Below are 24,741 nucleotides of genomic sequence, written 5' to 3' on the forward strand. Positions count from 1 at the left end.
CTGGCAAAGCCCTTGTCTTCCTTCTCGCAAGGGATCTTGAGATTTTTTAGTTGATCAAGGCAGCACATGCTGCACAAGCTGATACCTTGCCATCACTCTTGGGTGAGCTCTTCCCCGTGATCTGCCCTCCATGGCTTGGCCTCCTTTATATATTGTCCCTGAGGTGGCCACACCATTTGGCTTTCTTTGGTCACCAAGTCAGAACAATTGTAGCCATGGATGGACAGTCCCTTAGACATCAAAAGACATCAGCTGGACAGATGCATAGGGAAAGAGGGTATAGGTGAGTTCAATGTGTTATGGTTAGAGAAGGGAGTAATTCATTTTAGAAACCCAAAAAGCATTCCAAGACTGATCTCCTATCACGTTTATCTACCTGTACTCAATTTTCAGGGATCCAGTTCCAGGTATAGGGTCTTTCCCTCATGCTATTCCTAAGGGTACCCCCATTCAGTGGTACATTCTCTTCTGTTTCTTTTCCTCCCATTACCACATTTATGTCTTACTTAATCTTTATTGTTATCCTATGCACTGGAAGTGCTGGGAGACATTTTGGCCATTGCTTGGGGCCTCATGGCCATAGTTGATAACTTGCTTGTGTGGAAGACAGGGAGATCACACAAGACCACTGATTTGGAGTACAGGGGTGCAGCCATGGCAACAGGGCAATCATGAAAATGGGCACAGTCTGAGATCAGGAAAGGTTCTTGGAAGGGTTGTCAGGGGACAAGGGCATGAGTAGGATCAACTAATCACCTTGCACTTAAATTTAGGTTCTGTCATAGTTGTTGTCTTCCTTCTCTGGAGGAATCAGGATGTTTTTTAGTGGATCTCGCCACCCCACGCTGCTCAAGCTGATCCATTGCAATGCCTCTTGGGTGAGCTCTTCCCAGTGGTATTCCCTGCCTTGGTCTGAACTGCTTGTATGTACTGTCTCTGAAGTGGCCAGATTTCTTTGGTCTCCAAGTCACCAACCAATGTTAACCCTGGTGGACAGAGATGCTTAGAAATCACAAGACAACAACTGGGCAGCTGCAAGGGTGAATGGGTGGTATGGGGAGTGCAAAGTGATACGGTTAGAGTAGGGGGAAATTTACTTTATCAACCATAAAATCATTCCAAGGCAGGTCTCTTATACCTTCTATCTCCTGTACTCAATTTTGAAGGATTCACTTCCTGGGATAGTGTCTTTCATTCATGCTATTTCTAAGGACACCCCCATTCAGTGGTACATTCTGTTTTGTTTCTATTACTCCCATTAACATATTTGTGCCTTACTTGGCTTTTCTTGCTATCCTAGGCTTTGGAAGTGTCCAGGAGACATTCTCCCATTTGTTGGGAGTTTAAGGCACTGCACGATTTCTTCCTTTCCTGGAAGACACAGAAGTAACACAAGAGCACTGATTTGGAGGAGAAGGAGCAGTGAGGCCAACAGAGCCTCCATGATTAAGGGCATAGTCTGGGGACCAGAAATAGTCTTGGGAAGGTTGTCAAGGGACAAGGGTAGGAGTGTGATGTACTACTCAACTTGCACTTCAGTTTAGGCGATGGTATAGGACTTGTCTTCCTTCTTGTGAGGGACTTGATATTTTTAGTGGATCTAGGCAGCACACGCTGCCCAAGCTGATAACTTGCCTACCTTGCCATTCCTCTTGGGTGAGCTCTTCCCAGTGGCCTTCCCTGTCTGGGACTGGCATGCACACACACACACACACACACATATATATATATATATATATATATATATATATATATATGTATAGTATCCATGATGGAGCCACACCCTTGGGCTTTCTTTCTAAGCAAGTCACCTACCAATGGTAGCTCTTGCTCCACAGAGACGCTTATACCTCAAAAGACACCAGCTGCTCAGCTCCATGGGGAAGGGCTGGTATGGTGAGTCCCAATGAATATGGTTAGAGAATGGAGATATTGATTTAGCAACCCTTAACGTATTCACAGACCGGTCCCCTATCCCTTGTATCTACCTGTCTTCAATATTCAGGGATCCAGTTCCAAGGAGAGGGACTTTCTTCATGGTATTCTTATGGTCACCCCCATCCAGTGGTACATTCTGCTCTGATTCTTTTCCTACCATTATCAAGTTTGAGTCTTACTTGATCTGTTTTGGATCCCATGCAAAGTACAACTGTGGAGATATTCTTGCCCTTGGTTGGGGGCTCTTGGCCCTGGTTGGTTTCTTGCTTGCCTGGAAGACTCTGTGTTCACACAATAACACTGATATGTGAGAGAGGAGAGCACCAATGAGAACAGGGCCTTCATGAGAAGGGGCACAGTCTGAGAAGAGGAAATGGTCTTGTGAGGTTTGTCAAGGCACAACGGCAGGAATAAGATGTACTAACCACATTACACTTAATTTTGGGCACTGGAAAAGCCCCTGTGAATCTTCTCCTGACAGGTCTTGATCTTTTCCTTGTGGATTTATGCAGCCCACGCTGCCCAAGCTGATACCTTGACATGCTTCTTGGGTGAGCTCTTCCCAGTACACTGCCCTGTTAGGGTCTGGCCTCCGTTTATATATTATCCCTGATGTGGCTACACACTTGGGCTTTTGTTGGTCAGAAAGTCACCTATCAGTGGTGGCCCTGGGGTTGAAAGAGAAGCTTAGACATCACAAGACCCCAGCTGGACATGTCAATGATGAAGGGAGGGTTATGGTTTGTCCAATGTGATACTGTTAGAGAAGGGGGAAATTCACTTTAACAATCTAAGAGAATTTCCCGACTTGTCTCCTTTCCTATCTATCCACCTGTACTCTATTTTCAAGAATCCAGTTTAAGGCAGAGGGTCTTTCCATCATGCTATTCCTAAGGACTCCTTCATTCATTCCAACATTGTGTTCTGTTTTTTTTTTTTTTTTCAACCATTACCAAAACTGTGTGTTCTTATATCTTTCTTGCTCTCCCATGCATGGGAAAGTCCGGGAAAATTTTATCCCCGTGGTTGGGGCCTCTTGGCCCTGCTTGATTTCTTGCTTTCCTGGAAGACACGGAAATCACACAAGAGCACTGAATTGGGATAGAGGGTGGCAGAGATAATAAGAGCGCCTTGGTGAGAAAGGGCAGAGTTTGAGGTTAGTAAAGGGTTTTGGAAGGGCAGCATTTGAGGTTAGTAAAGGGTTTTGGAAGGGTTTTCACTGGAAAAGGGCAGGATTTGGATGGGCTACTCACCTTGATTTAAATTTAGGCACTGGAATAACCATTATCTTTCTTCTACAGAGGGATCTTGATCATTGTTAGTGAATCTATGCTACCCAAGCTGAAAAAATTGATTCCTTGTTATCCCTTTTAGGTGTGCTCTTCTCAGTTTTGTGCCCTGCCTGGAACTGGCCTCAATTTGTATACTATACCTGATTTATCCACGCCCTTGACCTTTCCTTGGTCAGCAATTCACCAACCTATGGTAGCCCTGGTGAACATAGAGGCTTAGACATCACAAGACACCAGCTGGACAGCTTATGGGGAAGGTGGGGTTATGCTGACTCCAATGTGATAAGGTTAGAGAAGGGGGAAATTTACTTTAGCAACCCTAAAAGGATTCTCAGACTGGTCTCATATCCCTTCTGTCTACCTGTTCTCAATTTTCAGGACCCAGTTCCAGAGAGAGGGCCTTTGCTTCATGCTATTCTTAAGGCCACCCCCATTCAGTAGTACATTCTGTTCAGTTTCTTTTCCTCCCATTATCAAAGTTGTGTCTTACTTGGTCTTTCTGGGTATCCCATGCAAGTCAAAGCCCTGGGATCTATTCTCGCACTTTCTTGGGGTTTCTCAGCCCTGATCCATTAGTTGCCTGGCCATAAGACATGGAGACCACACAAGAGCACTGATTTGGGGGAGAGGGAGGAGCGATGGGAACAACCCCTTCATGAGAAGGGGCACAGGTTCAGGACAGCAAACAATCTTGGGAGGGTTTTCAAGGTACAAGTGTTAGGACTAGGGTGTGCTAGTCACCATGCACTTAAACTTAGGTGCTGGAATATCCCTTGTCTTCCTTCTCTGGACAGTTATTGATCTTTTTTTGGTGCATCTAGGAAGGCCACAAAGCACAAGCAGATACATTGCCATCCTTCTTGGGTGAGCTCCCTGGCTTTGCCTGGCCTACATTTAAATACTGTCACAGAGGTGGCCACACTCTTGGGCTTTCTTTGGTCAGCAAGTCATCAACTAATGGTAGACCTGGGTGGACAGAGAGGCTAAGACATCACAAGACACCCGCTGGACAGCTCAATGGGGAAGGGGGGTACCTTGAGTCCCATGTGATAAAGTTAGAGAAGGGGGAAATTCACTTTAGCAACCATAAAAGCATTCCCATAATAGTCTTCTAACCCATTTTATCTAAATGTGCTCAATTGTCAGGGATCCATTTCCTGGAAGAAGGTCTTTCCTTCATGTTAGTCCTAAGGCCACCCCCATTCAGTGGTACATTCTCTTGTGTTTCTTTTCTCCCATTACCAAACTTGTGTCTTACATGATCTTTCTTTCTATTTCATGCATGGGGACGCCATGTGAGACATTCTCACCCTTGGTTGGGGCCTTTTGGCCATGCTGCATTTCTTTCTTGCCTGCAACACATGCAGATCACACAATAACACTGATTTGGGGAAAACGGGTGGTGCGATGGGAACAAGTCCTTCATGAGAAGGGCCACAGTCTGAAGACAGTAAATGGTCTTGAGAGGGTTGTCAAGGTACAAGGGCAGGAAGAGGATGGGTTAATCCCCTTGCACTTCAATTTAGGTGCTAAAACATCCCTTGTCTTCCTTCTCTGGAGGGATATTGATCTTTTTTTAGTGGAACTAGGCAGCCCACACTGCTCAAGCTTATACCTTGCAATCCCTCTTGTATGAATTCATCCCAGTGGTCTGCCCTGCCTGGGCATGTCCTCCATTTATACACTGTCCCTGAGGCGGCAATAACCTTGGCATTCTTTGATTGACAAGTCATGAATCAATGGTAGCCCTGGGTGTACAGAGAAGCTTAGACATTCCAAGTCACCAGCTGGACAGCTCTATGTGGAAGGAGTTTATAGTGCATCCAACATGATACGGTTAGAGAAGGGAGGAATTTATTTCAGCAACCCTAAAAGAATTCCCTGACTTGTCTCCTATCCCTTCTGTCTAACAGTACTCAACTTACATTGACACTGCTTTTTTAAATCTTTCATTCTCCGACTGATGTGGGTTAGCATTCTTTCTGAAGGCCAATGAATAAAGGGACAAAAGTTGGGTCAAAGTCAGTCATGGAACTTGAGTATGAACTTGGGATCCATGAGTAAACATAGAAACCCCATAGGCTGCCCAAAACATGGAGTATGTCATGAAGATGAGAAAGCAAAGTGAGAAACATGGCCAACATGCAGGGAGGAGGAGGGATATGCAAGACTTCAGTGTACACCCACCGTGACCCGCCTCTCCTCACCATGCTTCACATCATAGCATCACATTCAGCTCCAAATTCATCAGTATCACACACCCAGGATTCTATCACCTCCCCAAATCACCATGTAGGAGGGCATTAAGACTTTTGGGGGTCATCTTCAGATAATATATAAGACCCAGAAAAGGTGGCCAGGAGTTTGGAATTGGGGATCTATGCTGTGTGGTCAGGGCCGGCTGTGTACCTCTCCCTGGAGGGAACCAGGAATCATCCCTGCATGGTGAAAATTTCATGTACTCCTTCATTTCCTCACCTGTGGCTGCTTTGTCCTAAGTGTAGTTGAAGGAATGGTTCAGAGTGTGACTCCAAAGAGGAAAGTTGAAATAATCAGGAGGGAGGCAAGGAGAGAGCAATGAGGGTTGGTGGAAGGTAGGAAGGTGAAAGGAAGGAAGGAAGCAAGCAAAGAAGGAAGGAAGGAAGGAAGGAAGGAAGGAAGGAAGGACAGATGGAAAGAAGGAAGGAAGGAAGGAAGGAAGGAAGCAAGGAAAGAAGGAAGAAAGGAAGGAAGGAAGGAAGGAAGGAAGGAAGGAAGGAAGGAAGGAAGGGAGGAAGGAAGGAAGGAAGTGAGGAAGGAAGTGATGGGTTCCACCCAATTGTGGCATCACTAGTTTCACCATAGCAGTGATCATGTACAACCACAGCAAATTTCTCTCTTCTAATCCCAAAATGGACATTTTGCTCTTCTTTCCCACATGTGCACCCAAGATCCTCCAATTCTCTCCCTACACCACAATCCAGTCTGCTCCATCAGCCCTACTCCATAAAAGCCATTCCCCAGGTTCCTCATGGGAAGGTCCTGGCAATTTCCTGAAGGCCTCTTGCGCTGTCAATAAAGGCTTTTGCTCTCAACTGGGCCAAAAAATCTGACAGGGAGGAAGCAAGAAGTAAAAAGTTAGTTTATCATTCTTCATGGTGAACATAAAAGCCAGGAGGGAGGAGGCAGCAGTGGCGCAGGAAGTGCCAATTTTGAAAGGTTGCTGAGGAAAAGCCAACCAAGAAGATGGTATCTGATTCAGAGCTGACAGAGTGGAAGAAGGAGCTGTGGCATTTTCTTGGAGGATAGAAATTGTGCAGTACCTACTGCAAAAGCAAGCAGAGACATTGGATGGATAATGAGGTGGGTGACACTGAGGGGAACAAGGAAGCCTGCACAGAGAAGCTAAGCATCTCTCCTGTTCCAGTTGGCTTGAAAGCTCATCTTCCTAACATGTCACAGTGAAGCTAAGGCCTTTGATCTATGATGCACATGGAATCCCAAGTAAACAGTGAAATTCTGCTCTTCTAAATGGTTCAGTTTTCAGTATGCTGACACAACTGGGTTTGGTCCTACTCTTCAACAATCAAAGGCTCCAAGAATCTTTGAAAAAATGATTGACTCCAAGCAGGGATAGAGAAAATGCCAGCCTGAGTTTTGAGGTTTCAAGAAAGGAGGGAATGGTCAAAAAACAATGCATGTAAGGTGAAGAGACATAAGTAAGAAGATGGGGGAAGAATGGTGGCTCCTGCTTGAAGAAAAATCTGATAACTGCAGGAGGACATAGACATACAAAATCAATATGAGAAAAATGTAGTAACAGCTGGGGTGCTGGTGCATTCCTCTAAATCCAGACTCTCCCTAAGCTGCTATGTTGGGGCCCACATGGGGTACCTTTGTTTCAAAGTAGTCTCACACAAATATTTACCAATTATAAGGGACAGGGAAATAGAAAGTATGAAATTACCCATGGAGAAATCATCAGAACCTCACTGTTTGACTGAGGCCAGTATCACCAGTAATCAGACAGAGTCGCCTAGAGCCCTTCAAATAAATCAGTGGGAAAAACACACCTCATTCCCCAGTTCTCCTTGGCACATTAAATTGCATCATTGTGGTCCTGAGTTAACAACTGACAAACCCAAGCTTGAGGACCAACAGGAGTCAAGGATGGAAGATTTTCACACTCCTTTTACTTGCACTAATAGCCATCCAGGCCCCATGTGACATTGCAATGCACCCTTCAGTCACAGGCAGGAATCTTAAAGATAGCAGCAACAATCACAACCCCTTCAAATGGGGGACTCTCTGAGCTAATGCGAGGATCGAGAGGTGGCCTCCATTGAGGTCCTGTGCACTACTTTGGAGAGACAGATGGACCATAGGATGGGAAGGTTCTGGCTCTGGGTAGAATTTACTGAAAATAGGATTTGAGGACCTCTGGTGATCTCTGTTAAGTTTGGTTTTAATCTTTTCTAGAGTATCACAGGTAATAATGTTACAATTGAATGTGTCCAAAATAGTCCAGGTTTTTGTGTTCCATTCAGAATGAATTGCTTGGCATGCACCTTGTAGTATGCAGTAAGTAGCTACGTATATTGAAAATCAAAATGTGAGTGAGAGAATAGTTAAAAAATCAATAGTTCATGACTCTGTTAAGACAAGATATGCTCATCCAGACCACCACATAGTTGGACTATCAGAGTCACTTAGCCTTGACTGACCATGCCAGCTGCACCTTAGAGAGAGTGCAACCTGACTCAGTCTGGTCACATCCATCTTGTCTTCCTGTACTGTCTGGCATCTAAACATAATCTATTTTCAAGTACACTCTAACTGAGATAAACTAGTCAATACCATACTTAGTTTCAACCATCCCCTCATCCCCAGCTCCCTCCCTAGTTTCTACTGCCTCATGACAAACAATTCCTTTTTAAGTAAACCTGCCTAGAGCTAATCTGCTTAACAACGTATGATGACGTAAACTGATTTGCTATTGGCTTTTGTACTTTCTGCTTGCAACCATATAAAAACTGAACCTAAAATTGACTGGAGGCTGGTGATTTGAGTACACTTACATAACAAACAGTTGCTTTCCAACTCCAAGTTTCAAAGTATTTTCCATTTGGTTTTATAGCAGATTTCCACAACAACAGGACAATAGCAGCAGGAACAGAAAGAGGGATAAAGGGGAAAAATCAGCCTGGATAACTCTGAGTTCTGGTATTTAAAGAGTCAGACGCCTCTGTTTCCAGGTGCTGTCCACTGTCTCTCTCACTAGTGTCAGTGATGTGAAGCCTCTGGCATGGTGATCTCCTAAATTTAAACCTAGGTAATCACTAGAGCAGTGCTATATTTATTGTCCTGTGGCAGGAAGGGTGTGTCTCACAGGAATTCCCTGTTTCCAACTTTCCTAATTTTTTCGGGTTATGGAAGAATGGGTCATCATTTGAGGGTGTGGACTTTAGAGAAGGGAATGATTCACTCACCTCCTTTGTTTCTAACTGTACTATTTCCTTTCTCACTGTACTAAGAGTTCTGGAGTATTTTATGGAAATATATATATATATATATATATATATATATATATATAAAACCTTAAATATTTCATGTGTGTTTATGGTGGATACATGATTATTGACTCATTTTTGTATGACAATTCCAGCAATGATGTGTAGAAATGTATGCATAGATGCATACACTATTCATTTCACCCGGCTAGGAGCAGACTTGCCTTAAATCTTTGCTTGCCCCATCCTCATACGTTTTGCATCTTGGATTCTTGATTGTTAACAAGAGTGCAGTAATAGTAAGTGGATGAGTTTACATAAAATGTTGATTTCATTTGCTTAATTATATGTGCAGCTGACATCTAACCTGTTGATCCAGTGACATTTGGGTAATGAATGTGCAGTAGGGTTTCAAGCTATATTTGTCAACTAAAATATAATACTTATAGTTTATTAAGTCATATATGTCTGGTTAAACATAGCTCCATTTTATTATATACTGACACTTATGTATAACATTTATGATAAAACAATTCTTATAAGATCATCAGTTATGCAACACTGTATAAGAGAGTATGTTAAACCACGTATACTTGACCCAGGTACACGGACAAGTTTCATTAAATTAGTGTTTTCTTATCAAGATGTTTGTTCATTGGCCAGACCATTGTGGTGGTGATACTTCAGGCTCCTGTTAGATTTGTAACATTTGTTGTGGTGATCACCTTTTGGTTTTTGCGACAAAATCTCTGACATCAGAAATTTAAAAGGTGGAAGGGTTTATTGGCTCAGTGATTCCTAGCTTTGGGTTCAGTGTCACTTATTCTATTAGTTTTGGAAATGTGATTAGCTAGCACATCAAAGAAAAAGCAAGTAGTAGAGGAAAATTGGTCACCTCACAGCAGCCAAAAGTTAAGGAAGTTAAAGGAGGCAGTGTGGTCCCAGAATCCTCTTCAAGGGCACCCTTTCCAGTGACTTAACTCTTCCCATCAGGCCCTGTCTCTACCATATACCACTGGCTGTCAGTTTTCCCACTGGCTTTAATACATGATCTTTGCAGCAACACTTGTAAATCACGTTTAAGAATCATCCTGCTTCCTGACTTGATATTCAGGTATTAATATCCATTAATTAAACTTCATCACTGGAATGAAAAGTATAATGTTCTGATTCTATATTTCTTATTTTATTATTTGAAGTTATTTTGAAGCTAGGCATCTTTTCTTATCCATCATTTATATGAAGCAAAATGATAACATAGTTTCAGTGTTTTATTATGCTATATTAAGTGTGTCCTTATTGTAATTATTAAAACATTATTTAATTAATGTTACTAATGTTTATTTCTTTCATAAATGATAATGTTTATGTTTTCTGTTATATATATTTCTACTGTTCAGTTTACAGGTTGATTTTGTCGTTTTCTAACTTATCAAGATAGAATTTGCCATATTTGATACCTTGTAATGTTATACATTTTGTAATTTTAAATTTTATTTATTAAATTTTTGATTTTATTTTGAAGGTAATAAAAACACAACAGAAGAAGACAGAACAAAGCCAATTGAGACAATGCAGTGAAATTGATACAGACCTTAACATCAGGATACTGGCATACTATTAATAGGTATTATAGTATATCTTGTTATATTGACAATAATTGTCCATTCAACTAGGACTAGTAAAATCAAACTCAAAACAAAATATTATAAAACCAATGGAAAGAGAGTACTGAATACAGCAAAATAAACAGAACAAAACAAAACAGTTAAAACAACCTTTGTCTTCAAACAGAAGATAGAAGGAAATCTCCCTTATTTGCTATGTTGCATATGGTCATTCTCCCAAGACATGCTGAGACATCTATCCCCAGCTGCTATGGTGGGGGAGTGTGATTCTCAGCCCATGTCCCGGGAGGCTAACAGGGCCACTGGTTCTCTTACTGGCCTGAACAAGGGGTGCTTGCCAAGATGGCAGGCAAATCAGCTGCCTAAGGGCCATGATGGCTATATCTCAAGAATGTTAATTCTCCTCCTGACCCAAGCTAGGGGCACTTACCCCTAACAGGTAAGCAAGGGTTCAGGCAAATAAGCTGTATAACTTCCAATGTGGCTAGATCTCTGAAATGCTCGTTTTCCTTCTGGCAAAGAACTAGGGTTCTTACCAAAAGGGCCAGTGAGTAAGCTGCCTAAGTTCCACCATGGCCAATCTCGCGAGTGCTTTTTCTGCAACTGGCCCATGCCAGGGGCATGTAACAGGTTGAAAGAAGAATAAGCTACTTAAATTCCACAATGGCCAGGTCTATGGAGCACTGGTTGTCTTCATGGCCCACACCACGGGCACTTACCAGGAAAGCGGACCAATAAGCTGCTTAAGTTCCAACATGAACAGATCTTAGGAGTGCTGGTGCTGATGAACTGTGCCAAGAGGGCGAGTAAATAAGCTGCCTAAATTCTGCCATGGCAGGATCTCAGGAGGGCTGGTTTCTGTCCTGTCAGACACCTGAGGCTGCCTACATTTCATCATGGCTGGATCTGGGGAGCATTGGTTTCCTCCTGGTCCACCTCAGGGGCAATTATCAACAGGGTGGGCAAATAAGCTACCTAAATTGCCCCATAATGGGATCTCAGGAGCTATATTTCTCCTCCTGGCACATTCCCAGGGCACTGGCAAGAGGGTGGGAGAATAATCCACCTATGTTCTACCTTGAATGTATATCAGGAACACTGATTTTCTGCCAAGCCCGAGCCAGGTGTGCTCACCAAGAAGGCCAGCGAATCAGCTTCCTAACTTTCACCATGGCAGGATCTCAGGAGCACTGGTTCCCATCGTGTCAGAGACTGTGATTCTTCCTGCCTTATCTTTATTACTTAGTACTACCTTTCATATTCTAGGCCACTTGTGATTTCAGATAAATTTTTGGAATGATTTCTCTAAAATTCTGGGGTACACTAATGGTATTGTGATTGGAATTGCATTAAATCTGTATAACAATTTTGGGAGAATGGCATTTTCCCACTGTTTGTTTCCACCAACCTTTGGGGCTTCCCAGTGCAGATCCTTGATATAGACTTGCATGAGACACTACTGTGGGCTCTGGGCCTCTAGATGAACTCATGGGTTTGGGGTGGCAGCAGTGGAGATGGTGGTGGCAGTATGGAAGGCTGTGCAAACAAAAGAGGTAGAGGCTGAGGGCACAGAGGAGTGTCTTTATGGCTCTGGCAGGAAGCTGGCATGCTACTCCTGCTCCTGTGTAGGAAGAAAAGGAGAGGAAGAGACAGAGCTGCATCTCCAGAGCCCCAAACCCTGCTGCTGCCTGTAGGGGGAGGGATGTGAAGTGGTTGCTGTCAATTGAGCTTAGGTCTGGGCTCTGGGGCTGGGGGGACAGGGCAAGAGAGAGGTGGAGATGAGGTGGTGCCTGAACAGGCTTACATGAGACATTGTCCTGGCCTCTAGGCCTCCAGCTGAATTCCTGGGGGGGGCTTTCATGGGCTCTAGCTCTTCAGCTGGATGAATGGGTGTGTGGGGGTGCTATCAGTGTGGGAGGTGGTGGTGACTGTGTGAGTGGAGGTGGTGGCACCCCAGGTGGCAGTGTAGACTAAGGCAGATACTGAAGGTGCAGTGCAGTGACTTCAGGGCTCTGGAAGGCAGCTGCTGTGGTGCTCCCACTCCTTGCTGCAGGGAAAAGAGGTGGGAAGGAGATAAAGCTTCTCACCAGGGCCCAAACTTCTGCTGCCCCTGAGTGGGGGGGAATGGGGTGGTTGCTGCAAGGCTGATTTAGCTCTAAGTGGGGGCTGAGGGTTTTGGGGCTGGAAGGAAGAGAATAGGAGGGGATGGGGCCTGAGGAGGAGGGGGAACAGCCCAAGGAAGTAGGTGTGGCAACCAGGCCTGAGGTGGAGAAGGCCAAGGCACCTAACACTGGACAAGGAGGGGCCAATCTGAGTGTCCTCTGTGCTCTTGAGCCACACATCTTTGTTCACCACTTCTGTCTCATTTTCCTTACATTTCTCCATTTGTATTTTGTAAAAAATGACTACACTAATAATAATGAGTCCGTTTCTGGCTATTTACATTTGCTGCAGTGTCTACTAATATGGAGCCACCTTTCCCAGAGTAAAGCCACCCTGTCACTTCCTAGCTGTGTAACCTGAGCAGGTGACCTGGACTCTCTGAACCTTGTGAGCTCTCCTGTCATGGCAAATTTGCTGCTGTGGTAAGTGAGCATGCGAATACCTGGAACCCAGGTCAGCATCACAGAAGTGCCATGCACAGTGTAACCTTAGCAGCCCCTGTGTCTGCAGAGGATGGGCTTCAGGGCACCACTGGATGCTGAAACCACAGACAGGGCTGCAGAGAGCAGAGGGCAATTCCTGCTTCTCTGGGATGTTTTCTGATCTAAAAGGTAATTTACGGAATGACTGCTGAGAAGCCCAGTAATCTGAAATGTGTGGGTGTCACTGAGCTGAAGCCAAGGTGTGAACAGAGCATCCCGGGAACCCTTTCTCTGGGCTCTGAAACAGAGCTCCTTCCTCCCTCCTGGTTTCCCAGCACCACCGTTTCCATGTCTCCCACTTCTTTCTCCCACCACAGAGCCAGCAGCACAGCCTCCTAACATCCTCACAGCCCTCTCCACCTTCATGCCTCCTTCATGGATTCCCATCCTCCTGCCCCCTCCCACAGCCACTTGTGAGGACACGGGGACCTCCAATCACCTGCAGGATCAGGTACCCACCACAGGGCCGTGATTTATTCATACCCCCAAATGCTCACTGCCCTGCGTGCCCCACAACCATCCACCCTCCTCCATCCTTGCTTCCTGTTTCATTGCATCCCTCTCCTATTTATTCTTTCATTTTTCTTCAATTGTTTTATTTTTAACAAAATAAACAGGATTAAGATAATCACATATCTTTGAAATCTCTGTTTTCCTTGGCAAAACTGTGAATTATTTTCTTAATCTTCAACATGAGTATCAGGTTGTATGTAACATCCCATTGTAAGAGTATAAAAATATTGCCTAGGATGCTTCCTATGCATTTTAGAATGCTCCGCTCTGTCCTAGATGTAAGCTCATTTTGTTTACTTGGCACTCAAATCTCTGTACACATCTCTGCTCACTTGCTTGGAAGAAATTTCTCATTACAGAAGTGCATTAAGCAAAGGACTGCACTGGTATTGTGACTTTTTGTTTGTTTTTTAAATTTTATTTAAGGAGAAAAAAAGCAGAGAAACGGTACAAGTTATATAGATTTACAGAAAAAAAATAAACAGTAGGAAATCACTAGTTAATGGATTACATATTGTCATCTTAGGAATAACTGTTCATGTCACAAAATTAAAGCTTGTAAAGTGGACATTTCAACAGTGAGACTGCAAACAGATCTGTTCAATGATCCAACAAAACTCAGTGATATCATTATCTATCTTATACACTTAAATATACATGCAGTTATATCATTTGAGCACTTTCTTTTCCTCTCTTTTGTACAATGACAATTACACATTTTGGGTTTTGTTGCTCCCACAGTTCTTATTACTTTTTTGGAAGGGAGTAGAACCAAATGTGACATAACAGAACAGAGTCAATCAAATCAAAAGGGTGGACATAATAGATAATGTAAAAGCATAATACAAGGTGATCAACAATGGTTACCATAATGCCTCCTGCTATCTCTAATAGAATTGCCTATATCATCAGTTATAATAAAATTGAACAAAACAATAAAGAACAAAACAGACAAAACCAAAACATTGGAGACATTATAGGTCTTCAAAAGTAGATAATAGTCCTCAAGAATGGGCATCATAATGAATCTCATTATCTTCACAGCTGTTGCCTAAACTTTCGAACCTGGTACTATCAAGCAAAACAGAATAGGATGACATCAGTCAAAAACAAGATGGTGATAGTAATACAGGGCTTTAAATCAAGAAAATGGAAAGTCAAAGTGGGTTACTATAATATATCCTGCTATTTTTTATTTATTTTTCCCTTAATTAAAAGGATAAAAATAAAAAAGTAAATAATGAAGTGGAGATTGAGATAAAAGAGGGCATAACAGCAAAACAGAGCAGATCAAAACATAACCATTTAAGCAGAATAGTGTTTCACCACAAGATAATCCTGACATAAAAGTAGTTACCATATTGTCTCTTTCCTTGAAATCTTTGAATATAACTTCATATACTGTAGCATCAAATATATCAAAACAATGTTAAACCATTTAAGAGAATGATAGCATTACAGGGTATTTAGAATCAAGTAACAGAAAATGAACAATGGTTTTTGTATAATCTCCTTGTCTTTAAAAGTTTTTGCTTATATTTTCATACATAATAAAATCCAATAAGATACAACCTGTGACTTTCAAGTGACACTTACTGCTAGGTAACACCAGATTGATATCCTTTGGCTTTGTGGCAGCTGAAACTCTTACAGAGGCTACTTCTAAAGTTGCCATCCCCAAACTTAGCAGGCCACTGCCTAATAAAGGATGACCCTGCCCACATGATGTCCCTGTCTTTCCCACATGCACATCCTTGCAGCAAGTGTGAGTCAAGGCCCACCGAAGGGCTCATTTCCCCTGAAGGGAACAGCACCTGTCCCAGTGTGTTGCACATCAGTGGCCTTTCACATGGAAATCCTGTCCAGTGGGTATCTCTTCTGATAATCCTCACATTTGTACAATGCCAATACCTTTCTACAATGTCCTGACATGCATGTGATGAGGGGAGATCTGTTTCTGAGGGCAAACAAATAGGAGATGGATCAGAGCCTGCTGCTTGGTTCTCACTAATCTATAAGTAGATATACTGTCCTCAAATCTGCCAGAGAGGCAGGGTTCACAGTGAGTTCCAAGGCCAATATAGAGGACAGGTGTCATTGTTGTGGTGAGCTGGCAGCTCACAATTTGGCAGGTGGGAACAGAGGAAGGGGAAAATGTGCTCACCATTGAAACTGCAGAAGAAGGGCTTGGGACTGAGATCCAGGCACATTTCATAGGTGAGAGCTCCTGGCTCCTGGACCAGCTTGAAGAACCACTGATGATTCTGGATGGAGCCATGTCTGGCTGCCCTGCTGGCCCAGTGAGGAGGCCATTTTGCTGCCCTGTGGCTAGGTTGCAAAACACCCTACTTGGGGTATTAGGGACCCTGTCCTTAATGGTTCTTTTAATTGTGATAGAAAGCATAACCTACAATTTGCGTTTGTCACCAGTTATCAGTGTACAGCTCAGTGGCATTAAGTATATTCCCATGGTTACATGACCGCCATCATCATCCATCTCTATACACTCTCACCTTCCCCATGGAAAACTCTGTCTCCATGAACTTCCCCCTCCACTTCTGCTCTGTCTCCAAGCCCTGGCCTCCAACTTCTGTGTGTTTCTGGAGTTCATTCTCTGGGGACCCTGTGAGGGGATACATGCAGGACTGAATGTTTTCTGCCTGGCTTCTGTCATTTTAGGTAATAAGCACTTCAATTTTCTCCGGTGCAACAGAGGACAAAGAGGATGTGGATCCCATTGTGTCTCAACCCTCTCTTCACTTCCCGGAGGTGACAACATGTATTGTCTACATATACAGACATTGTGTATCTTCTGTGTCTTGTTATAAGCCTGTGTCACATATCCTTCTGTAATACTCACAGGCATGGAGCTGTAAATGGTGTATCTCTGAGCTAGAGTGGCCCTAGGTTTGATTCTTAATATGGCAATGAAATGAGTGTGAATATATTTTTACATTTATTATCCCAAACATTTTTGGTAGAAATGATATCATATCATGGAAGTAATTGTGCTTTCACTACTATACATGATAGACAATCACATGGCATTTCCTGTCAGTTTCAATGGCTCCAGTTCAGATGATTTAAAAATTGAAAGGAATTCCAGTGTGGCTGAGACACAGTGGCCTGGAAGCAAACTGGCTGTGTTTGGATTCTAGCCTTGCTGCTGTGCAAATGCAAGAGCAAGTCACCCTACAAATATCTCACTTCTGCCCTGAGCCCAAGAGGGTCTCTCATGCTTGGTGATATTGACAACTGGGGCCAGAGGTTGTCTTGGTGGGGGGCAACTTTATGGTGGGACAATGCAGAATGTTCAGCAGCATCTGTGATCTTAGATTGTAGATATCAGGAGCATATTCTTCTCCTGTTGTTTGCAGTGCCAGGGCTCACTGATCCAAGCAGGACACAGCTGTTTTCCCTAGATAGCCACTGCCAGTGCACTCATGCTTGGATATTTCGCTCTGCTTTCCAGATCCCTACCTCTGAAACTGGAGCAGAAATGCTGTCATCCTCTGACTTTTGTCACACAGAGAAATACAAGGGTTACCCAACACATTTCTCAACACACACTCAACACTCAACACAGGTTAAGTTTGCTGCCTCCACCACTGCTGCTGTTACATAACACATGACATGTATTCATAGATACACACTCTAGTCCTACAGATTTGCTCATTCTGTCTTTATCTCTACTGTGAACAATGACACCAAAGTATACTTTATTTCATATCCTGGAAAACTCATTCATATCTTGCTTCTCCATAAGATTCTAGGGTAGGGTAGAAGTCTAGCTGGAAATCCATGCAGCACATGGTTCACAATGTTTGGAATCTATAGATTGCTATGCTGTCTAATGAAGGCAGAAATGTGGTAAAATAATTAGGCAAACAGAGAGAAAACCGATAACCTGAGAACTGATTGCTTGAGTGATATTGAGACTTGGAAATGATGATCCTTGAACACTGTAATATATGAACGCATTGGACAATGACAATCTTCTGGGAAGAATCCAGCTGATTAAATGTGTTTTTCTTGATTATACCTACCAGTTGAATTGCATGGCACTCTAGGCAGAAGAAGCTGCAAGGCACTGTGGGACTTGACTGGCCAAACTGCTGGGGAGATGGAAGAAGGCCTGGCTCTGGTAGAGCACGGATTATGAATTGTGGGTGTGGTCTCAGAGAACACCTGTGACTCAGGCAGGGTAGTTCTGTGAAGTTACTCTCCTCGTTCTCCCAATAGTCCTGCAGCTGGAACAACAAAGGAGCCCCAAGAGAAGAGGCTGGCAGAAGGCTGGGTGACTGTCACAGAAGGCCCTGAGGAACCCATGCAATATTTGTCTATGACTACATGGACTTTATCGGAGCCTAATGACTATGGGAAAATGCTAACACTGTCAGTGTCCCTGGGACACTGTAAGGGTCCTTGCCCAACATGAAGCAATATGATTTTTTTTATTTTAAAAAGAAAAACAGTGCCAATGATTTGGCTCGACAACATAAGCACTTGCCTGGCAAGCAAGAGGTCCTGAGTTCAATCACTCTCTGGTGTCAAAAAAAAACAAAACAAAACAAAACAAAACAAAACAAAACAAAAAAAAAAAACGGAGATATACAAACAACTACAAGAACAACAAATGACCCCAAATAGTAATATGATAGGTTTTCAAAACAAGATGATAGGAATTTAACAATGGTTGTAATGTTGCATTTTGTTATCTTCAAAATAGTTGTTTAGATTACCAGATATAAACAACAAAATGACAACAAAATCCCCTCCCCCTTAACCTTTCGTCAGCACAAAAGACAATCAATGGAACAGTGATTAGAATCATCACCATGTTGCACTCTCTAGAGATTGGGAGACTGTGGGTGTATTAAGGTTGCTTGCCGAAAACTCACCATGCAAGTCATCAGGTAACGCTAGAAATGTTTCCAGTGACCCAACCCTTTTATTTAAAAGAATTTATTTTACAGGCAGTGCAGTGTGCACGAATGTGTATGTTTCAGAGGTCTTCAGGCTCACAATTTAAAACTAGGTAAATGACCTCATCTTTTGAGCTTGAATTGATTTTCATTTTATTTTATACAATGTATAGACAGCTTCCTATTCTTTTCATTTAGAAATATACACAATATAAATCTGTTAATTATGTAAGCAGTACTTAAAATGATGATGTTTGTTTATCCTATGCTTAAAAATTTAAAATAAACCATTTATGTGCAAAAAAAAAGAAAATCAAGAAAGAATAAATAAGATGTTAATGGAGTGTTAACTCCATGAATTATCATGACTGAATGATTCATATTATGACCATTGTGGCACCAAAAACCAGCTGGTTTCTAGATCCATTTTGAGGTAAAATCATAGTGGGTCCTATCAGTTCTCCTAGAAGCATATGAAACCTCATGTATGTGATGACCCCCTAGATCATTATATTCTGTTTTTGATTCCAAAAAGATGCTGTGGGGGGAACTACTTGTACCGGTGGTGCCAAGCAGTGAGATGAATATTCAGTGCCAGCCTCCACTGGGAAGCTAATGAACAGCCTTCTTCTGTCTAATGATAAGACACTGCATACTAGATGATTACTTCAGTTTCTTAGCACAGCAACAGCTGGGAATCAAAACACAATATATAGTCCAAGCGGATGTGCAGCATTCACGAGGGGAGTGTTCCTTCACACACAACAGCTTCAGATATATTTGATGTGGTTTTTCAAATGTGGGTTTCTAAAGATGGGGGAAACTGAGGTGGATTATCAAGACTGTTCTGGTGCTATTAGATAACAGGATGCATGAGCACCAGCATGGCACCATGTGAACGAGAGTGCAGGGAGCATCTAAATATTAATTTTGCAGCGGTTGTCATCCATAGTTTGAGAAAAAAGTATAAAATTCTTGCAAATTTAATATAGGTTAGCTTCCAATCTGCACTTCCCCAAATGTTTGATTTGGTTTTGGCTCCTTCTAACGTAAAGGTTTGAAATTCTATCTACCAAACAGGCTGCAGTTTTTCATTGTAAGAGATATTCGATGTATATAGGAATTTGAAAACCACATTTGGAAATTAGTTGAGGTTTACAGGATTCTAGTCTGTAGAATTAGTTTAGCTAAATGAATCCAGTGCTTTTTCTAAACACAACAGGTGGTAGGAAATGCCTTCCCTTTCATTGTGGAAAGGTAAGACTTACCCAGGGTGCTTATGTCTGTGGTCCTTTTGGAGGGTCCACTGTTGCCCTGGCACATGTCAATTACTACGTAGAATGTTAAATGTAACATTAAATCCAGAACCACAGAGAGCCTGGAACAGTCTTCAGTTCTCATAGTTTAACTGTGGGAAATTCCATCCAGAGGAAATTCACACTGAAATAGCACTGCAGAGCAACACAGTGTGGAGTTACAGTAACACCCAGCAGTCCCTTCTAATGTACATGCAAATGGCACCATTGAAGCTTTTTATGTTATCTAACTATTTCATGGCCTTAAGGACTTGGTGAGCCAAATGCAAACTCAATCCCCCCTCTATATCCCATCCTTTATTTCTAGTTAAAGTCGGCTCTTGCTTTTAAGGTAGAGTTTAAAGGTCTGTCATTCTTAAGCCATATTTGAGGAAATCATGGTCAATGTTGGATGTCATCTCAGTTCATCTCTACACAAAACTCCCTCAGATTTAATACTGTCATTTGTGGTCAGCTAATTCCTTCCCGAATCCTTTAGATGAATCAGATTCTGGGCCAGGGATACAGCTCACTGGCACAAACACCTGCCTGGCAATTATAAGGTCCTGAGTTGGATCTCCAGTACCAAAAAAGGAAGGAATCAAAGATAGAACTCTCCACATTTTCCCCATCAATGAAAGCAAGATGTGTAATTAGAAAATTAGATGAAGATCTGATTCTTGCTTGCCACACTGGACTTCTGGGGCCATTTCTGTTCAGTTTAGAGGATGGTGAAGGAGAGGTGGCTCTGGGCCCGAGTCTCTACTCATCCAGATGAGGGACAGCACAAGCACAAGGAGGCTGACTGTGGCCCGCAGGGTGCTGCCACCTACCTTGGTAGACACATTAGCTAGACTGGGGAAGCAGTGATATTCTGGGGAGGAGCTACTTGGAAGCAGCACAACACCCACTGGTCTGAAGAAATCTGTGTGAAGAGACACAGAGCAACCCCAAGAGGCTGAGCCCCAGACTGGCTACCATGGCTCTGCCATTGTCTGCCCTGTCCATGTGCAGCACGGCTCCTTGGTGCAACTGACTTTTAGAGAGTTTCTCCTTCAAAGATGTATGACTAGGAGTTCCACACACCAACAAGGAAGGAAATGATGGCCCAGGCTGCCGCAGGGCATGAGGGCACAGAACACGTGCTCCACCTCAGCAGCTGTTAGGAAAACGCAAAGAAAAGTACAATCCTTCCTGTTGAATCCAAACCCCTCCAAATGTCTACACAAGAAAAGGTGCAGCGAGAGTGGCTGAGAACGTGAAACAAGCTTGAGCCTTGTACTCTGTCACATTAATTTAAAGCAGTACAGTCGTTGTGGGAAGCATTTGCAGTGCTCACCAAGTTAAAAAAATGCACAACTATGGACTGCAGGTGACAGACACCCGTGAGTGTATCCAGGAGCAGGGGAACACACGCCCGGGCCAGAAGGCCCCAGCAGTGTGGGTCACAGAGGGCACACCAAAAAGGCACCCTGATTGAATGTGTCAGACCACTCCCTGCTGGGGACAAGCAGACATGGCGAGGCCACACTGCAGAATACCTCACTGCTGGGAGGAATACAGCTCTGGACCTGTTGGAAGGTGGACGGCCGGATGCCCCAGGTCACATATGGTACGGTTGAGTTTGTATGCAGTGGGCTCAGGAGGAGCTCAGGAGGAGCTCAGGAAGCAGAGCTGAACACTCGAGTCTCCTCTTCTAGTCTGAGCAGGTGCCAGGCCTGGGTCGAGGAAAACGGAGGAGCCCATGGGTCCTGGATTCAGCAGTGACTAACAGAAAAGGGGCATGTGGAAACCAAGAGTCCATAAAACTGGCATTCTTGAGGCCATGGTGACTTACGCTTTGTGAAAATTTCCCTTCAATCTACCATCTGTGTCTTGAAAATCATAATTTATCCCATTAGTGTAAAGAAATCTTTTGTGATATTGGGGGTGTTAAAGCAGTCCTTGAATTTCTAAAAGTTTCCTATTATTTTCAACCCACTTCTTGTCACTTGGCCATAGGAGGCGGGGGGAATCTGTTCTTGAACACAGGGCAAATGCGGAGTCTTGGAACAGAACTTTGCACTTCTGAAGGTCTTGTTCAGGTCCACTGAACAGACCAGACCTGGGTTCTCCAAACTGCCCTGCAGCCCACTGCCCTCAGGCCAAGCAGTGGGACAACCCTTGTGCATGCTGCCCAACAGGGCAGCAAATTCCCTGCCCTCCAGGAGGGGCTCCGGAAAAGGTTCCTTTGGGAAGAGGGGAAGGAAGTGACTGCTGGGTTCTGGCCACAGGAGGCCTTCCTGGGATCCGGTTCTGCATGGGCCCAGGGCCTCAGTTTTGCCTGCCCAGTAGAGCCCACACATGCGAGGTTCTTGTACCCTCCCCACAGAGCTAGGTACAGGGCACATGCACCTGCTCGAACCCTTCCCCTTCTCAGCCACACCTGGGTGCTCCGCACCCCGTTGTCACGCCTGGGTCCCCATGTACACCCAGTCCTCTGATGCTGCCCTCACACTAGCTGGAACTGTGCCTTCCTCTGGGGCACAGCTACCATGTCCAGCCCCTGGGCTCCCTTTACATGTGGAGGGCTCCTGGATCACACACACACACACAAATGCAGCCGGCTGGCTGTGTCCTGCCTGGGAAGGGAAAGTGGATTTTGTTGGACCCATGAGCTGCATCTGCATAACAGGGGGGAGCAGAGTGTTCTGTCCTCCTACATTCCATCCCCGACACCCATCCCCAAAATCCCATTCAAGGGAGATGGGGCAGCAGAGCGTCCTGTTCTTCCCTCCCTGTCCCTCACTGGACTGGGCACTGTGCAGCTGATAGAGGCAGAGAGCAGCACACGCCTGTCAGTTTGCATCAGAACTTCCTGGTTCCCAGAGAATGTGGCCAGCATGGACATTCTGGTCTCTGTGACGATCACGATCACAACAAACCACTCCTGCCTTCGAGAGACAGGCACACTTCCCAGAGATAGTGACAGACGTGAGGCAAAGAGTAATTGTAACAGTATCATATCGCAATAAGTAGGTGGCTACCATCCCTGTGTGTGTGTGTGTGTGTGTGTGTGTGTGTTCACATGTGTGGTCTGTGTCAGGTGTGGAGGGATCCCATTCTTCTGGGTGTGAGATACACTGGTGTCTCTTCATGAAGGGCTGGTGCAAGATACTGTTAGCCATTGTATCCCCAGGACCAATTTGTCCTGAAACCACACCTGTTGTGTGTAGAGCTGTTACCTGCATGTTTATGGCTGAGATCACAAAGTGTTTCTGCTTTGACCCCTCAGTGTCACAACTTTGTTCCCTGCTCTCTTAATTAAGGATGTCCCTTTACTCATGGCACAACTCCTAGTCACCAAAGGCTGTCTCCTGCTCTCCTAGGTCAGTGACAGCAAGCTGGAGGACTTAGAGGACAAGACACAGAGGAAGGTCTTCCTGTCTCCAGATGGGGGAGAGTCCTACAACTGGCTGCAGCCTGAGTGCACCCCAGCTGCTAAGGCTGCTCGTGATTACGCCAACCAGAAGATAGTGGAATTCATCGTGAAGACCAAGGGCACTGACCGCCACCTGCTAGACATCATGCAGGGTAGGAAGCCTTCCCGCTGGCTGAAGGCCTTCTTCAAAGAGCACAGGTACTTTGTCTGCATGGAGACCTACCTGGAGGATGAAGACCAGCTGTTCATCGTGGCCCGATATGTGCAGCGCCTCTACGAGCACATGAAGGAACCCATGCTGGCTCTGCGTACAGTGGACAAGGTGAGGCTTGTGATGGAGGTGCTGCTACCAGAGGCTGTGATCTGCTCCATCTCTTCCCTGGAGGGCCTCGACTACCAGAGCGCTGAGAAGAAGTTTCTGAGTGGGCCCTATGTGTGCCCTCATGAGAGAAAGGTGTTAGACAGCGTCATCAGGAGGAGGAGGAAGAGATCCAGGGCCAACAAGGAGCTGCTCTGCACCCCTCCTAAGTCTGAGCCCACACCCTAGTGGGAAGCCCACTTCCCTCCTCAGTCTCTGCACAGAGAAGCTGTGTTCACAATAAAAGCTCTGTGCTCCTCCCTTGCATGTCTGTGTGTTGTACTTGGGGTTGCACCCAGCAAAGGGGAGCACGCAAAATAAAAGGGTGCCCTCAAGAAGGAGCCCTGGCCAAGGATGGCGGCTACTCTCCTCACTTGGAAGGCTCAGTGCAAATTCCCTTCCCATTCTACACCCACTCACATTCCCACAAATGAGGTCCACTTTCAGGAAAGACTGTAAGAAAGAGCTTCCCGCCTTGCATGCAGTGAACACTCCACCATCCCTCCCTGGCTCTGCCCCACAGGGCAAGGCTCCAGGACCCCTGCCTGGACCCTGTGTGCTGCACACTCATGGTCCTGCTCCTCCACCATAGGAACAGACGACCTTGCTGTTCTATGTGGATTCAATCCCCATCCCCACCATCAACTCCACTCCCACCCCCAGAGCTCATCCTCTGGCTTCTCTGAGCCCTGGCCCCTGAATCCTACAAGCTGTGCCACCCCAGCCTCCTCACCAGGCCAAGCTTTCTCTCCAGGTACCCTGTGTCCTCACCCCCACGTCCAGCCCCCTATCTAATCAGGTCTGCTGAGCAAGCCAGGTGCGATTGGAGGCTGTGTCTGCACAGAAGCAAAGGATGAAGATGCATGGACCAGGGGATTCTAGTTCCTCAGGTGACCAGATGCACAGGCTGCATGCTCTTTGTGAGAAATGCCCCAGTGTCATGGCCTGCAGGGCTGCTCTGAGGCCAGAGCCCCAATCTCCCCATATCCCTGAGAGGACGGGGGTATGTTGGTTGGGGTAGGAGGGGAGCTGGCTTCTCCTGGATGTCATCTACAGCCCGGACCAGGGGCCAGCCTACTGGTCATGGCTACAAAAGGCACAGCCTGAATCCTCGCAGAACAGCTTCTTGCGGTACACACTGGAGGCTATGTCACCAAGTGCAGCCCAGACAGACAGGCATATGAGATGCTGGTGGCAGCAATGTCTAGAGCAGCCCAGTGCTGGCAGCAAGGAGTGG

The 24,741-nt window shown here is 44.7% G+C and overlaps 1 protein-coding gene and 1 long non-coding RNA gene across 2 annotated transcripts in view; both read left to right on the forward strand.

Annotated features, from left to right (window-relative positions):
• LOC134474587 (uncharacterized) overlaps nucleotides 1-10,307 on the forward strand; it is a 42,735-nt gene extending 32,428 nt beyond the window's left edge. The window contains exon 3 of the long non-coding RNA XR_010045432.1: nucleotides 10,245-10,307. This is a non-coding gene — a long non-coding RNA (uncharacterized LOC134474587). The remainder of the gene's footprint in view (nucleotides 1-10,244) is intronic.
• Nucleotides 10,308-22,632: 12,325 nt separating this feature from the next.
• Nucleotides 22,633-23,693, forward strand: LOC134474530 (PWWP domain-containing DNA repair factor 3B-like). Its single transcript, XM_063242750.1, has 2 exons — nucleotides 22,633-22,739; nucleotides 23,094-23,693. The coding sequence occupies exon 2, from the start codon at nucleotides 23,292-23,294 to the stop codon at nucleotides 23,691-23,693; it is 402 nt and encodes a 133-aa protein (XP_063098820.1). The 5' UTR covers nucleotides 22,633-22,739; nucleotides 23,094-23,291.
• Nucleotides 23,694-24,741: the final 1,048 nt, after the last annotated feature.

The sequence above is a fragment of the Cavia porcellus genome, unplaced genomic scaffold (assembly GCF_034190915.1).
Source record: "Cavia porcellus strain 051 isolate PalLab524CR breed Dunkin Hartley unplaced genomic scaffold, mCavPor4.1 scaffold_33, whole genome shotgun sequence".
NCBI classification, from domain to species: Eukaryota; Metazoa; Chordata; class Mammalia; order Rodentia; family Caviidae; genus Cavia; species Cavia porcellus.